At 43.1% G+C, this 17,794-nt stretch overlaps 1 protein-coding gene across 5 annotated transcripts in view; it reads right to left on the bottom strand.

Moving 5' to 3' along the window:
- Positions 1-6,781: 6,781 nt before the first annotated feature.
- LOC119656320 (TGF-beta-activated kinase 1 and MAP3K7-binding protein 3) overlaps positions 6,782-17,794 on the bottom strand; it is a 146,667-nt gene continuing 135,654 nt past the window's right edge. For 4 of the 5 annotated variants that reach the window (XM_038062772.1, XM_038062773.1, XM_038062774.1 and 1 more), the window contains exon 4: positions 14,126-15,779. In XM_038062772.1, the coding sequence (XP_037918700.1) occupies positions 15,034-15,779 (746 nt within the window). In that variant the 3' untranslated portion in view covers positions 14,126-15,033. Of the gene's footprint in view, positions 7,369-13,919; positions 13,977-14,125; positions 15,780-17,794 lie in introns of those variants that run through there. The other variant, XM_038062776.1, reaches the window with a different exon arrangement.

The raw sequence follows: 17,794 nt of genomic DNA, 5'->3' as shown, positions 1-17,794 counted from the left end.
TTTATTCATGGAAAATTGGAAATTCCGACCTTTACTATCATCATAGTTTGCGCTAGGGAGCAAATGTCGGTTTTGCGGTTTAAAGTATCTAATCTATTTCACTGACTGAAGTTGCCTCATCGCACTGAGTGTGCAATCCATAAATTAGGTTAATTTATAGATCTTAATAACCTCATAAAGTTACACATACTTTTATTTTGAACGTGGAACTAATTTTCTAAAGGGGTGTTGTGTTCACAATTCTAGCAGAGCCAGGAAAATAATCCTTTCATTGGAGATTTAATTATCATTCATTTCATTTATTTATTGAGAAATGATTTACATTCATACATTGTTTTAAATATAATAGATTTAGCCATAAACAGGCCTGACGAGGGGGGGTGGAAAACAAGGGATTCCCCCCTGGCGCGAAGTTTCCTTGGGGGCCCGGAATAGAAATTTCAATGAAAAAATGTATAAAAGTGGCATAATTACCACCTAAGTTTTTTTTTTAAGGTTTTGTGTAAAACAAAACCTTATTAAAATCGGTTTACTGTCTATCTGTCTGTCTTTGTTTTTATACGTTGGAAGGTGGAAAGGTTCTTCTTCTTCGCTTACTCCGCGGGACTGCCATTTCGGTATTCGGTATTCGATATTATATCAGTTACGAACTGAGACTCCTGTCATTATTTGTAACTTTCCTCCGAAGCTTCTCCCTCCTCAGCAGGTTGTGGATCGCCTTCATTAATTTTTCCACCGCCCTCCAAGATGTTTCAGAGGTTAGCATGTCCACGATATTCTCGGGTGTCAACCGTGCCCCGGTGTCAATTTCCGCCTCCACTCTGTGTGTAGCGGACCACGGCAGTTGAAAACAACATGCTCCGCATCCTCCGGAACCATCACGCATGTCAGGCAATACGGGGAGTCTTCACGCCCCAAGCGATAAAGGTATGCACGGTACCCTCCGTGTCCGGTTAGGAATTGAGTTAGGTGGTAGCTAACTTCATCGCGCGTTCGTTTGATCCATTTAGAGACATCTGGAATAATCCTGTGTGTCCAGTGTCCTTTAGGTGAATCAGGTCATTTTTTTTTGTTATTCCAAAATAGATTCACTTCGTCCCAATTGCCGACGATAGGTATAGCATTCGCCAATTACATATGATGGGTCATAGAGGCGTCGACCCTCATTCGCCAAGATGTCGATGGGGATTATGCCTGCTATCACCTAGACTGCTTCGTCTGATGTTGTACGGTAAGCGCACGACGTTCGCAATGCAGTCAATCGGTATGGGACTGCGATTTTCTTCTATTTGCTTCCAACTTCAAAGACAGTGCCCAGATTGAAGCTGCATAAAGCAAGATGAAGCTGACAACTCTTGAGATCAAGAGCAGACAGCTTTGCCTAGGATAACCTATATTTGGTAACATTCTTACCAACAATGGAGCCACTCCGGAAGCTTTGGTTCCTACATTTTCAAAATGGGACTTGAATTTCAGCTTTGGTCAACCGTGACTCCTAGGTATTTAAGCGTTAGCTGCGACTGTATGATGTGTTCACCAATCCTGATTTTTATCGACATTTGCTTCCTTCGCTTGGTAATCAAAACTACCTGGGTTTCATGTTCCGCGAGTGTCAGATCAGCTTCCTCTAGCCAAGACTTAATTTCAAACATTGCCTCGTTTGTGAGTACCCAATTTAAATATCTTGCGCCACGATAGTCACTCCGATGTCGTCTGCGAAGCCAATGATTGTCACTCCTTTGGGTAGTTGTAACTTTAAAATTCTGTCATACGTTATTATCCCCAGGAAAGGACCGAGGACTGATCCTTGTGAAACCCCGCAGGTTGTTGTATACGTCTTAGATCCATCGTCCGCATCGTAACACAATATCCTCTCCCGGAGAAATTCGATGACTATGTGCACCAGGTATTTAAAAGCGTCCAATTTGGCTAAAGCCGCAATTATTTTGTTCCATTTTGGCGTATTGAAGGCATTCTTTACGTCGAGAGTAGCTACAGCGCAGGATTTATTAGCCTCCATTGCTTTTTCCACAATTTACGTCACCGTGCTGATCACATTGACAGTAGATCTTGCCTTTCGATATCCAAACTGCCTGTCTGAGAGACCACTCTCCTTTTCTGTGATTGGTACAAGCCTATTGAAGATGACCCGTTAGAAAAGTTTGCCGATGCCGCTTAACAGGCATATAGGTCTATAAGACGAAGGATCGCCCAAAGTTTATTTTAGCTTCGGGATTAGCACAAGCTTCTGTTTCCTCCACTCTTCCGGGAAAATCCCATCTATGAGGCACGTCGTAAATGTTTCAGCAAACCACCTTGGAACTGTTTCGACGGTCACCGTCAGTGCTTTAATCGGAATGCCGTCTAAACCTGGGGCTTTACTTTTGGGAATCTTCCACGCTGCTTCCAGGACTTCTTCAGTGGTTACCTCGGGAATTTCATCGGGATCTATCTGGACAGTGGGTAGGTTCGATTCACTTGAAATTTGTCAGAAGAGGGTGCTAATGATATCCCGCAGAAAATCAGGGTTGGTGATCGCCAGTGAACGCTTACCCTTGATTGATGCCAAAACTGCCTTGTATGCACCTCCGCATGGGTCGAAGCATAACCTCTTGAAGTGTTCAGTTTTACATCTAGAGATGGCTTACAATTCCTCGCCTTCTCATATCGGTTGTGCAACTCTTCAGATTCAGGTCGATTTCTGCTACGTTGGCTGTGTCTTCTGGCCTTAAGGCAAACTTTACGAAGATCTTCGATTTCGGCACTCCACTAGAAGTTGGGCATTCATTTCTTGAGTACCGTGCGGTGCATCGAAGCGTCAGACGCTTTTTATATCTTTTCAAGAACCTGTGCCATCTTTTCTCGTGCATTTCCCACCGGCATCGCTTTCTGCAGAAGTATTTCCTCGAACATTTCTTTATCAAGTTTTTTAGATGTTCAACCCGATACTGTAGTTTTCTTGCTTCGCTTTGCTCTGTCTATCTATCCGACCGTCACACGCACTTTTCTCGGAGATGGCTATAGCGATCGATATCAAATTTGGTGGAAAGGTGGAAATTGTAAACGCTCATGCATACAGTGAGTTACATTCTTCTAGGTTGAATTTAAGAGTGGGGGGAGTCCCCATACATGCAAAAGGAGGGTGTAAATTTTTTTTTCACCAAATATATTCATCATATCAAATGAAAGGTCTTGGTTAGTACTTTCCGAAGCGGGGCCTAGCTGAAAATTTGGGGAGTGCGAGGGGTTGAAAGTGATCATTTCTTTAACGAACCCATTTTCAAAAACTACCCAACCGAAAAATCTGAAAAAAATCTAGAGGCTATGGCTTTATAAAAGGAATACACACAACCTTTCATACTTGAAGCGTCCAGCTTCCGGTTTCCCGACTTGTTTTCGTATACTTTCATGAAATTAGTTCGTATATTAATACAAACTGCCTGAAGGTGTGTCGAAAAATTGGAGTCAAGTTAATCGATGTGATCATAATGGGTGGCAACAAACTGGCCCGAACACCGAAGCAGCCGGAAAAGAACCTAAAGGCCGACCGAAAAGGCGATAGTATCCACGTTGGATAATGATTTGGGAACCTTACTACTGCAGCTTACATTCGATTCTAGCTTCGTGATTTATGGTTTCCAAGGCTAAACAAGGGGGATTGTTAGTTCTAAGGCTTTTCATTTCTTGCCCAGTCAAATATTATCTTTTTAATCTTTGAGTACTTCTTTTGACTATGTCTACTCATCCTTTTATTATTATTCTGTTATTGTCTAGTGTGCCCCTTTTACTGTTTATAGTGTACCTATTAATCATAGTATCTCACTCAAGCCTATAACCGTTAGGAATTTTAGTATATTCCCTATTTCCCAACCTTTCAACTTTGCATCTGGTATTAAGTGTCTCCCAGGTGCTTCGATCTACTTTGCACAAGTGTCGGACGCTGTCCCAGAACGTGTATAGAGGTTTCATCACACTCCGCACAGAACCTGCAGGCAGTGTCCGTAAATATCCCTAGCTTCCCTAGGCGATAGTTCAGCCGGCAGTGACCAGTGTGAATTCCGACAATGATTCGGAGGTTTTTTGGTGAGGTTTAAGCAATCCTTTGTGGGATTGGACTCGTATCCCCCAACAAGAACTTCGGACTGCTCCATTCCTGGTAGGCCCGCCCAGTAAACTTCTCTCAACCGTTCCCCTTAATTTTTTAATGCCATAACCAGGAACCCGTTTCCGTTTCCACAGAAGGATTCTGGCCTGTGTAAAGGCGTCCCTGCTCCCTTCTTGGCTAGTTTGTCCGCCGCCTCATTGCCTTCTAACCCAAGATGGCCTGAAGCCAGAGTATCCAGATCTTATTGAGCGAGCCGACCGTATTCACTCTCTCAAGGCGTATCCATACCAGTTTAGAGTTCACCTGGTTATATCTTAGTGCCTTGATCGCTACTTGGCTGTTAGTGAGAATAGTAATGTTCTGCCCCTGTAGTTCCTTCGGAGATTAAAGGAGGCACTGTCTATGGCGTATATTTCCGCCTGGATTATGCTAGTGTACTTACGAATTGGCTCCAAGTACATTTTCCTTGGACCTTGGCACCCGCTCCCTCTGCTGTGAGGGATCCGTCAGTATACCAAGTAATTAGTTGCTGGTTTAAGCCGTATGCCACAGCCACGCTCTCCCAGTTTGCCTCGTACTCGTTGTCATGTTATCCCCTGGTGTCAATAATTCGGGATACGACCTAGAAAGAATATCAATCTTCCTTCAATTTGGACAGCTCTCCGCCTCACTGATACTCCCGGCCATCCTGAATATTCCCTTCCTTGCCTGCATCTGTATGTGCAGATGGTGAGGGGTTAATCCCAGAAGGACCTCCAGTGAGCCGTCGGGCACGTTGCCTACTGATACACACACAAGTCAGCCTTTGGAGTTTGTGTGACTGTCTTGTGTGCTGAGTTCATTTCATTTCATCAGAGCCCTCGTAGCTTTCCGGCAAGGGTTTCCGATGTGCGTCTTCAAAAGTAATTTTTGGTCTAACGTAATTTCCCCTCTGTTTCTCGTTTCAAATCCATGTCAGGTAACATTATGGTTCTCAGGGGATCACGCTTACGCTTCCTAGTGAATGGTACTATAGTGGTTTTGGCTAGATTGATACGCAGTCCCGACTTCCTGCACCAGGCACTAGTAACTCTTAATCCACTTGGGATTCTATCACATACAGATTAAAACAATGTCGTCCGCGTAACCCTGGATCTGTATTCTAGTATTTGTTAGTTCGTTCACTACCATACTCCACATAAGCAGTGATAGTACCCCGCCCTGTGGATAACCTTGAAGAGGAGTGTTCATGACAATAGAATTTGTACTTATCGGTAATTCTATTTGCCTATTCTCTAGCATTTTGTCCATCCAGAAAGCTAGAGTGTTTCCCACTCCCTTGCGGATCAGGGTATCTTGTATCTCTGTGTACACTTTCGATATCCAAAAACTCACACAGTGCTATTTCTTTTGTTTCGATGGCATCAGTAGTACATCTGCCACCTGATACAAAGCAGTTTCGGTTGATCGTCCAGCCCGGTAAGCGTGTTGACACTGATGTAGAGGATTGCACTTTAGAACGTTAGTTCTAATACAGTTGTCTTAACCTTCTCCACCGTTTTGAGTACGAACGATGTTAGGCAAATTGGTCTGAAAGATTTAGGGTGAAAAGGATCCTTTTTACCCGCTTTCGGAATAAAGACGCCATCTACTGCGGGTGATTTCAGGGGTTCGAAGTTCCCGCTGCCAACCTTACCCTAGCTTCCGATTATACCTCTTTTGCTAGTTTCCAGTTCTCCTTCCTTCCCCTTTTATTCGTTGTTGGGGTGTCAGGCAGAATGTTGCCGCGCCACCGTGGTGTAGGATCCCGGGAAATAAGTTCTGATAAGTTTATCCGGGCTTATTGTTTCGAACCCTTCTCCGCTGTCGGGGTATCACCGACATGGCGTTTTAATCCGCGTCGCTGTCCACCCTAACCCCTAAAAGATCTAGGTCTAGATCGTCCAGCTTCTGCTCTTCACTGGATAGCAGGTCTACTTCCCTAATTGATCCCCTCGTAGCTGTTATCGGTTGTGATTTTCGACCCTAGATAGGAGAAATTATCAACGGTCTCAAAGTTGTAGTCTCCCATCTTTATTCTTCCCGTTTGATTAATGCGATTTGATGTTGTTGGTTGGTTGGTTTTTGGTGCTGACGTTGCCGGCATATATTTCTTCTTGCCTAAGATCTCGCCTGCTCGATCTGGATGAAGGCAGTTTGTGCGTCTTTCTTCTCATGATGTCGATATCGTCTGCATAGGTCCGTAGTCGGGTGGACTTAAAGAGGATCGTACCTCTTGCTTTTACCTCAGCGTCACGGATCACTTTCTCGAGGGCTAGGTTAAAGAGGACACATGATAGGGCATCCCCTTGTTGATGTCGAATGGTCTTGAGAGTGATCCTGATGCTTTTATCTGGCTTCGCACATTGGTCAGGGTCAGCCTAGTCAGTCTTATCAGTCGGGATACCGAATTCTCTTATGGCCGTATACAGTTTTACCCTGGCTATGCTTTCATATGCTGCTTTAAAGTCGATGAAAAGATAGTGCAACTGATGTCCATATTCCAACAGTTTTTTCATCGCTTACCGCACAGAAGAACCTGACATTCTGGGGCTTGGAGTGTCTGATCTTGTCTAAATAGAGAAAGTTCCTCAAAGCCTAGACTAATTCCGTTGCGTCTCACTTATTGGACTTCATAAATACACAACTCATTTTCAATCATTAAAAAAATCTGCCTCATTTATTTCATTCAAAACAATTCATTTAGATTTTGTTGAACTTTCCATTCATAGAAAAAATATCATCACAATAAAAACATTATTCCAGCTTTCTTCATTATCTATCAAATACATAACCTTTTTCGCCAAAAAAAGACAAAACACTTGACTAGTCGATTTCTATAAGGTACTCTCATAAATAAAAACAAAGGAAATTTTTATTTACATTCCATAGAAAAATATTCTTTACTAAGACGAAATGTTTTGTGTTTGTTTCTCCTAGAATTTATCGTATTTACATAAATTTTTACAAATTGTTAAATTGCATTCTTGTTTAAAATAATATCACGGTGAAAGTGCGTTTCAATCCAAGGATTCAATCTTGAGTATTTTGAAGGATTCTGTAAGGATTTAATTGATTTCAGGTCGTTTTTCCTCGTAACATCCACTTGGAGATATCTTCCACCCTTTACTGGGAAGTCTAAATAGCGAAAAGCGTATTTGATGCAGATATTTGCCTTAGTGTTGGACGTTATTTTCTGATCTGTTTATCTAGTTGTCAAGATACAATCCATGAATGTGTTACTCCTGAAAATATAAAATATCGATTAAAAACCTGAATGAAAAAAGGACCATAAATATAATATTCTAGAAACTCCGCCATATTATTCCTATAACATGCTGTTCTTAAGGTCAAATAGGAATAAGCAAGGGTTCTTGACAAATAGTAGGGAATTAAACCGAATAAGCAAGAGCCTGTCGGGATTGGCGCATCGATATTTGCGCTCTGCAAACAACCTGGTGGCGTGGTGCCAACAATTGCGAAATGACTCTCCTCCTTTGGTAGCCCACGCACTCAAAATAATGTCGTAATGTGCTATTTTTGAGAGTTTCGGTGATGCTGATGAAGCTCGTTGTCATATAACCTAATGACACCACCCATTTCTTTACCGCCCCTTAGCTACAGACAGGACAACAGAATGTCGAGAAAGATGGCTTCTGGCAACTACCCGGACCTATAACGTCGGCGAAAAGGCGGATGGCAAACGGTGCAATGGAGGTAATAGCTTTGGTACACCCAATGAAGGAGGCGAAGGTATTGTTGATTTAGCTGACACATACGAACTTGTTCTTGTCGACACATGCTAAATTAAACAATTGTTTCACCTTCCTATATTTTGTAGAGGGAACAGTAAAACGCAGGCCGGCTATATTCTCGTAAGATGTGGCTATTTTCTGGCCATTACTGAAGGGAAAGTCACGTCCTACGGGATCATCGCACCTCAACATCGGCTATTAATTGTTGTATCGATCAGTCTTGTGACGGCCCTTCAGGACAAAGCCGACGATCTGAGTAGCGTCGGAGAAAAGAGCTTTTTCAATAGTGACCCGATGCTCGTCAATATTATCAGGCGGATTATTTCAGACATTTACCGTCAGATCAGCATGATAATTCTACAAGGCTCAGACGACAAGTGAATTATGTAAGCGATCATCGCAAGCTCTTCAATCTTCCAAGGAGGATAAATTTCGCGCGTCGCGAACTAAAAAAAAATTTTGCACATTAACAGCGATAGATCCGCTTTTGCTGCTTAAAAGAGCGCAGCAGTGCAATTATCCCAACACCAAGATCGAGTTGAGACTGGTTTGTGCTAAAGTTCTTTCTGTGTTGTTATATGGAAGTAGCACATAGAAAGCGACCGCCACTGTTACTTGAAACCTTCAAGGCTCTGTGAACAACTTTGTGCGTTGTTTCCATGGAGTACGGTGGGAGGAGTTTAAGCGCATTTGAGCGGATCGTGTACGATGGCGTGTAGATGTGGTTGACAACAATGGGTGTATGGCGACCATATATTTATTGGGTGAATATTCGACGGTAGTGTAGTGCAAGAATCTTCATTTCTCGAAGTTGTTTCGTTTGCAGTGTGATGGGCGAATGGCCATAGTGGACATGGTGGACAGCCATCAATTCAATGTTTTGTGTTAGTGTTGTCCTGTGATGTCTTATGTTTTGTATCACTCAACTGATTCTAGTTAAGCCGTTGGAGAGTGTCATCCCCACGTACTTAAGAAAAGCGAACAGACTCGAGCCTGCACGGGACATATCTGATGTAACCTTCACCATGAAACCTCAGCGGAAATTATCTGGCATTATTTGAACCTGGTGGCCCTCTGGGGACATATGCGAGGAGAATTCTTAGCGCATGTACCCTTAGCTAGGTAGTTTGCGGTTTTGCAGAAGTGACGGAGATGTTAGATATCCACGCATCCACTAGTATGAATGCTGAGCATGCACTCACTATAAACCAGTATCGCTGTGTTCATAGCAGCGGGACTTTGATTATGAACCCCAAAAAGATCGAACGATTATGTCTATACCGCAGATACTCACGATAAACCCCCAAGACATGCATGTCTTTAATATGACCCTGTTCTACTGATTAAAGATAATCAATTCAGATGGTCATTGTGGCTATTCCGCAAATCTACGTTTTTACAACTTTTCAGACTGATATAACATTCACTGGTGGGAAAAAGGAATAGTGAAGTTGTGTGACTAAAAACATAAAAAAGCTGAATTTAAAATCAGTTTTGTTACTAGATCAATTCGGGATTTTTTTCTTGATAACCTAATGATTGCTAACTAATTAATATGGACGTTTTTCATCAGACTATTCTTGATGGTGCTGTAGAAATCATTTTCGAGGGATTCCCAAGTTGGAGGTCATTCGCTATATTATTATATTTTATTAGGTGTGAATATGATTATTTCTTTTGAGAGACGTACAAATTTGTTGTGCAAATGTTGCTTTCTGTTTGTTGTATTGTACGAAATAAGTTGCCGAAAAGAATATTCCACTAATACTGGCCAATGGTGGGAAGTACCAAAAACCGTATGCAACATATGAACGTATAGTATAGTATAGTATGTAAATTAGTAAAGATCAGAACTTAAACCAGTTTAATAAGTCTTTAAATAGAAAACTGAATGAATGCAAAACGAAACTTCTTATTTAGGAAAAAGGAGGATTTTTTTTTAAATCCAAACTATAGACTATCCATAGCATAGCCATAAATTCTGTCAGTCAAACAAATCTTTATTTCTCACGCAGTAGTAAATCAAATCAATCGAAAAATACACCATTCGAAAAGGGAAACATAGAGCTTTCAAACGAAAAAAAAATTATTCAAGATGGCCGCCGCTAGCAGCTATACAGGCTCGAAGTCTGTGAGGCTATGCATCGATCGTATCATGCACGGTATGAAGCGGCATTTCTCGAGCTGCAAGTACGATGCTGGCATTCAAACTCTCCAACTCGGTGTAAGTTCGATCGCTAGCAGTCTCCTCTAGCTTAGACCAAAGGCTGTAGTCCAGAGGATTCAAATCTGGGCTGCCTGAGGCCCACTCATCCGCAGTTATGAAGTGAGAAACATGTGCCGTTTACCACTGCTGAATTATCTTGGCTTTGTGAGCGGGGGCCGAGTCCTCCTGAAAGCACCACGGTTTTCCAGCGAATAGAGATTTACTCAATGGCTCGACTACATCCTCTAACATCTTTTTGTACATGCTCGCATTGGTTTTGATGCCGGCCTTGCAGAAATGAATAACATTTACTCCGTGATATGAGACGCGCCACCATACTATGGCAGAACTCGGGTGGTGACGACGTTGGACTCGCGGAGCATTTTCTTTGACTGCGTATATTCGATCATTTTGTTGGTTGAATTTTTCCTCAAGGGTAAACATTTTTTCATTAGAATATAGAATTTTGCGACATTTTTGATCGGCAAATCGTTACAGAAGAGCAGCACACCGAGTTCGCCGTATTTCCTTCAGTTTTGGCGTTAAAATATAGCTAACGCACCGCCGGTATGCACCGAGCCGGAGATTTTCTCGTAAAATACGACTCATACTTCGAGTTGAAACGCGCATTTCCGCCGACATTCGTTTCTGCTTGCGGTGAGAATTGCGACGAACACGTTCACGCACAGCACGCAAGATATTCGGGCGACGTACGGAGCGCGGGCACCCCCCCGCGGCCCGTCAACCACAGCAGCTGTTTCGAAAGTAGGAGAAAGAAGCGGGTGAGAATTTTAGGGAGTAGCAAATGAAGTGACACTTTCTGACGTTTAGCGCTAAACCAGCGAACCAGAGGGTCCAGGTTAGATTGAAGGGAAACACAGTACATAGGCGACGATATCGCGGAAAACAACTTAAGGTCGTCTGCATAGAGCAAGTAAGGAGGGGAGGAAGGTCGTTAATAAAAAATAAAAATAACAAAGGACCCAGAATAGTACCCTCTGGGACGCCAGAGGAGGGGGAGAAGGAGCGGGAGGTACAGCCGTCAACAGAGACGCGGCAGGATCGGTTGGAAAGATAAGAGACAAGCCACAAAACAAGTGGTATGGGAACGTTTAGAGACGAGAGTTTGGATATAAGTATCTTGTGATTTATAGTGTCGAAGGCTTTAGCGAAGTCAGTGTAAATGATATGCACTTTTTGCCGTGAATTTACACATTTGGCGACATACTTACCAGTTTTGAGCAAAAGGAGGTTTGAAAGACCATCGAAGCCAGGTCCGACATTTGCATCAAGTTTGCCAATGAGGTATTCGACAGGGATAGGGGTAAGAAGAGGAATGGTGGGCGAGGCGGAGCAGGCTACATCCAGGAGGGGGAATATAGACTGACGAAAAGTAGCGGCAGAGTAAATCACAAAATAGTTGGGGGGAGTTAGTTGAGAAGCCAGAGAATTTAATGGACGGAGGGGATAACTGGGCAGGGCAGTGGGAGTTACGAATGTGGGACCAGAAAGGTTTCAGGTTTCCGCGCTTTAGTGAGTCTTCCACACTGGTCAAATATTCGTTTCTAGACTTACGTATTAAGGATTTGATCGAGGAACGTAGAGATTTGAAAAAACTAAATCAGCATCGTTCCTAGAAGATAGGAACTTCTTTCTCGCAGTTTGGTTTTGACGTAGTTTTTTGTGAACTTCAGTGGTGAACCATATGGAGTAAGAGCGCAAGCACTTAGGAGAGGAGGGAACGTAACAAGGAAGATCATATAAATTGGTATAGAAAGTGTTGAGTACTTGGTCACACGTAAATGGAGAGAGGAGGGGGCCCAGTTGATTGACGCCAGGGCTGAGTTCAGACCTTCGAAGTTCGCCTTACGAAAGTTGAACATGGTAGACTTGCGAGCGGCAGGAGACTGGAGTCGGAATATGTGAACATCGAACTCGAGAGCAGGATGATGGGCGTCAGGGCAACGTAAGACGGAGCATGAAGTGATTGGGAAATACAACGCACAAGAAGGTTAGAGAGGACAAGGTCAAGAGTGCGATCAAAGTGGTTTCTAGGAAGGTTAAACTGGAGGACGCTTCAGGTGTACATGAAAGTGGATAGAGGAAGGGAAGGCCAGGAGAGCATAGGAAGATTAAAGTCGCCACAGAGGATGAAAGGAAGTGAGGAAAACAAAACGATTAGGACCTCTGATAATCTGTCGAAGAGGCTGGTTTAGGCAGGGAAAATATACACACGATATGATAAAGGGACATGAGTTTGGCGGAAAGACACGTATGGTGACAGAATCGTAGGAGGAGGAGGAGGAGGAGGAAAAGATGATTTCGGCGCGGAGAGGGGACTTAACAGCTATTAGGATTCCTCCGCCAGTTGTTTTGCCAACCGCAGTGCAGTCTCTGTCACAACGAAAGACACGAGTAACCTTCGAGGAGCTCAGAATCTAAAATATTGTCATCCAGCCAGGTTTCAGAAATGCAGCTGACATGATGTTGGAATGCTAAGGCAGACAGTTTGAAATCGGACAACTTGGTCCTTAGATCCCTTACATTTTGATAAAAGAGTATATAGTTGTCGGAATCATTCAAGTTTGGCAAGGCAGGCGGGCGGGCCGGAAATTTTAATGAAGCTTAGTCCTCTGATAAGGCTTGACGAAGACCCCCTGAGGCCAAAAGGAAGATTGGATGATAGCATCGAAGTCGTGGGGATATGTCACTTTGAAGGAAGCTATCACCCGGACTGAAGAGCCATCCTTCGTCAGCTTCACACATGAAAGAGGTGACAAAGTTGAGTTGGTTTTGCTTCTGATATAGGCCAGAATTTCGTCGGACGTGGTGGAGTACGCTAGCCTTGACATTAACAGCTGTTTCGACGGCGAGGTGACGTTCGATTGGGGGCCGCTCGGGCGACATGAGGCCTGCGGTTCAGCGGTGGCGGGCGTCGATGATACACAGGGGGAAGCGTGTGGTGGCGCTAATGCAGCGACAATAGGGCAATCGCCAGAAGTGCGTAGCGCATCCGATGCTGAGTAGGGAACATGTGCCTCGGATGGAGGACGATTTTTCAGTTGGCTAGCGGACGTTGTCGGGTTGATACAATCTTTTATAGTCGCACTGGAATAGTGCGTGACAGATAGAGGCAGAGAATTAGTCGACCGGGGCGACTTAGCTATGGCGCCAGTATTGTTGGCTGCAATCGCGGGCGAGGTATAAGCAGAGCCGGTCAGCGGCATCTCAGGAGCCGAGGCTACGCTGGTGCTCGATGAAGCAGCAGCTTGTGGGGGCAAAATTGTCGGCGATTTTGAAACGGCATGTTGAATCGACGCTGTGTGTTGATGCAGCAGCGGAATTGCATCAGATAGCGTGGTACCACAACAGACGTTACAACGATAGGTAACGTTTGGTGAAAATTTTGCACGAATATCTATAAACGCAGAGGGGATACCCAAACATTTGGCGTGGAAGGTCGCACCACAGTACCCATTCAGTCTAAAAATTTGAATTTGAGTACCATAAATCGGCGAGGAAGTTGCCATAATAAATTTGAAAATGGGTGTTAAACACACACAGTAACAATAGTTTATCGTTGGTAATATGAAGTTGAATTGAAATTACGTACAATCAGTATAGATTCAGTATACATATAGGTTATTAGCGGAAAAAAAGTGTGAAACGACGCGTAGAGAGATCGAACTCAGCACCTAGCGCGCAATAAGCAAGCGCGTTGTCACAGTCCTACGTAAAACTTTTTGTCCAGTTTCGGCGTATCAACTGACAGAACTTATGGCTATACTATGTATTGTAAAAACAGGTTTAAAACATAAATAGAACATTTACTTACTATTTTCACCTGGAGACAAATGTATATGGATATCTTCTCTACTGGTTACTATCGTGTCTGCGTTGTTGATGGACGATTCAGCATCATAAAAAGAATATAAAGAAAGGACAAAATAAGTATTCGATAAGCATATGCAGCTTATGTCCGTAATAGGCAGAGCAAATGTATGCGAATGTTTAGTACACAAAAAAATAAAAACCACACAGTTAATTTTCTAAAACTTTAAAAAATATGTTTCATACTTTATTATTTTTCCAATGTCTAGGAGATACATATAAAAATACATGCCATCTTTGTTAGTTGTTTTGGTGTTTCAAGGAGATATTTTCGACTTTATTTGCGATCATTAATATAATTTATATATATATGTATATATTCTCTAGAAAAGTCTCGTCGTTGGTTTGAAAAATTTAATGCAATACTTTCTTTTCACTTAGAATACTAATTTTTAGAATAAACCCGATCTGGAGCTTCAAGGTTAGCGCGTGGGATTTTAAGCATCTTAAACAAATCAAATAGAAAAAGATAAAATTGTATAGAAGTAGTAAAAACAGTCTTAAACTGAAGATAGTGGTATTATACTTGCATTCTTGCAGTAACGATCTTTCCGGGTTCATGAAATTAAGAAATCAAATAATAAGCAGCGGTTTTTTTCGAACTGAAGATAAATTTTAACGAATGGATGGAACAGACGAGAACATCCAAAGCTTATGTAAATGGTTTTATAATAAATAATTTTACGTGCGATTAGGATATCTAATCGCTCAAAAGCTATCCGTAACATAAAACTAATTTGATCTAAATTTTATACTATCGTTTCTATCTATTAAGAAATTTCATAAAGATTAAATACGAAGGCATATCGCAGGGTTTTGAACGGTTTGTCGGTTAGGAGAAACCTCGTTGTGGATAAAATAATTGAACTAACATTCTGATCAAAAGAGAAATCGACGTTCAGGCTGGATGAGGATTTTTCAACTATTCTTTTGTGATGAAGGCTTGGAAGACCCGTTTTTCGAATCAGCTAGTTTGTATTCTCGTTTATTATGATTTCCCAAAGGTTTGAGGAGATTTTATCAGCATTTTTCAACCTGCTTCATGAGCTTATCCTAAGTTATTGTGGAATCATAAAGTTTGGATTCATCACAGCTGGATAAGCAACTAACTGATGCATATTAGGTGAACGTCCAGAATTATTATTATTCTGAACAATGGGACTATTATTACTATGCACATTAGCCGGCAAGTACCCTAAGTTGTGTAAATGATTATGATTACTAGTCGCGCTATTGTTATTCACAAAATTATTGCTAGTCAGAGGTGTATGGTGAGTAGAAACAACTGGTTGCATTGGCGGCGTCACAATCGTATTTGCAGCTGCCCCAGAAGCAGCAAGCGCAGGAGAAGTATTATTATTATTATTAGGATTAGGTAAACGTGGCAGCAATGAACCGACAGGCAATGCAGACGATGACGGAACTATTTGTACAGTACCAGGAATTATTCTAACATTATCGCATCCTTCACACTTATTTAATAAGGGATAGTTTTGGAATGTACACATGCTGCAAATCCATGGCGGTCCATTGTCATCTATATAGTTTGCATTCGTGTAGTCGGCTTGATCGTAGCCGCCATGGTTTGGAGGAATTGCACCGGCCTGAAGAGGATATGATTGTGATCGCTGGTAGGGATTTTGAATGACATTCGACGGTTCGGCTGATGGTGTGCTATAGTATGGTGACTGCCGCGATCGAAATCGTGATAGTGCTGGCGGTATTGGAGGTGGCCTCTGCCGTGCTGGTATTCCAGATGGTTGACCGCTATACATATTTTCAATAACTCTCTCGAAAGAAACACCTGAAAAGAATTAACAATTAATACTTATGAAAAATGTGAGAAGTTACGTTTAAAGGTGAGACAATTTTATTGGTCATTGAAAGTGTTTCTTTATGGTTGAGTCATAGGTTTTTTCTATTTTCGTATTTTATTGCTATTGGGACTATAGTTTCATTGCCGTGGCAATTAAAGGGTAGGTTGATGACAAGCTTTGAGTAGTAAGCTCACATCGATTATTGCATTATCATTCTAATTTTCCAATCCACAAATGTAATAAAATTGTCAGTGGTAGTAATTTTTGATAAGAGTTGAGCTTTCTCTCTTCCAGAGTTCTTTCGTCTTCATATAACTTTATTTTCATTTAAGAAAAAATGTAAATGAATTTGTTATACAAGATGAACTAAACTTTTCTTTAACTTTCTTATTTAAAACAACTGACATTAAACTCAATTCATTTTTTCGAAATCCATCATTTTTTAAATCATGTCCTGCTCCGCCACGGAGAACACCGCCACCATCGATCAATCGAAGGCTGTAGACAGCCTTTTTCTATTAACCCCGCTGTGCCACATCACTCCACCCCCAGGGTCTCAGCGACTGACTTCGGAATTGTGTTCCCCATCATAAGACGAAGCAAACGCGACGTTGATTTGGGGCGCAAACGGGCTTCAGCCTGGGTAAGAAGACAGCCTTTTTCTGTCCCCCGATCTCGAGCTGGAAGAAATGCTCTCCGTGCTCGAGAACACGGTACGGGCCTTTGTATGGAGGCTGCAGCGGCTTCCGGACAGCATCCGCTGACCAGGACGTGCGTGCACGTGTCCAGCTCCTTGGGCGCGCAGGCACGTGCGGACGAGTGTCGTGTGGGAGGTGTGATTTTCATGTGGCGAAGGTTGTCTTTCAGCAGGCGCAGCAATCCTGAATCTGTGAGACTCGATCTCTTGTCGAAGATCGGATCACTTGGGAGTCTTGGGTTCTCCCCGTAGACCAGCTCCGCGGGGCTGGCAGCAAACTCCTCTCGGCGGGTTGTTCGTAGGCCGAGTAGGACGAGAAGAAAGACCTGAGTCCAGGACGGATCATCGCGAGCCATAATGGCGGCTTTCAGCATCCGGTGCCATCATCTCATTGGATTGCGGGTGGTAAGCCGTAGTTCGCTGGCATTTGAATCCCAGGAGTTTGCCTAATTCAGAGAAAAGGGTGGACTCAAATTGCATTCCCTGGTCAGTGATGACCACTGCAGGGACTCCAAAGCGAGGGATCCACTCTCGACAGAGGACTTCGGCACAAGATTGCGCCGTAATGTCCTTCAGAGGTATTGCCTCAGACCACCGCGTAAACCTGTCGATGATTGTAACACAATACCTGTAACCGTGCGAGTGTCGCAAAGGTCCTTCAATATCCAGGTGTATGGTTGGTAGTGCGGGGAAATGAGCCCATTTCTTTTCATACATGCCTGGTGACCTTACAGTTTTGGCATGCGAAGAACTCTCCGGCCCAGGAGTTGATGTCCTTATTCATGGAGGGCCAGAAGTATTTTTCGGTGACTAACCGATTTGACGTTCTGATGCGAGAAGTCGAGTGATGCGGGGATGTTAACCTCGGAGACACGTGACAAATCGTCAGCAACTATGTTGTCCTTGCCGGACACATGCTGTGTGTCATAGGTTAACTAGCTTATAAAGCTCAGGTGTCGAAGCTAATGAGAGGACGCTTTGTCGAGCTTTTGTTTCAAAGCATATGTGAGAGGCTTATGGTCCGTGAACACTGTGAATGGCCTGCCTTCAAGGGAGAAGCGGAAGTACTTAATGCTCAAATACGCGGCGAGCAGTTCTCAATCGTAAGTGCTGTAGTTTCGTTAAGCGGGGTTTAACTGTCTGGAGAAGAAGCTCAAAGGCTGCCACGGACTGGTGTTGGGCGGCCTTGGGCAGGAAACGACGATAGAAGACCTTGGCTGGGTCGGGCTGTATTCCGTCAGGGGAAATGAAGTGGCCAAGGAATCTCACCTGTGCCTGGAGGAACTTGCATTTCTCAACGTTTAG

This window comes from Hermetia illucens, chromosome 4 (assembly GCF_905115235.1).
Source record: "Hermetia illucens chromosome 4, iHerIll2.2.curated.20191125, whole genome shotgun sequence".
Taxonomy (NCBI): Eukaryota; Metazoa; Arthropoda; class Insecta; order Diptera; family Stratiomyidae; genus Hermetia; species Hermetia illucens.
This window is presented reverse-complemented; position numbering and strand designations above follow the sequence as displayed.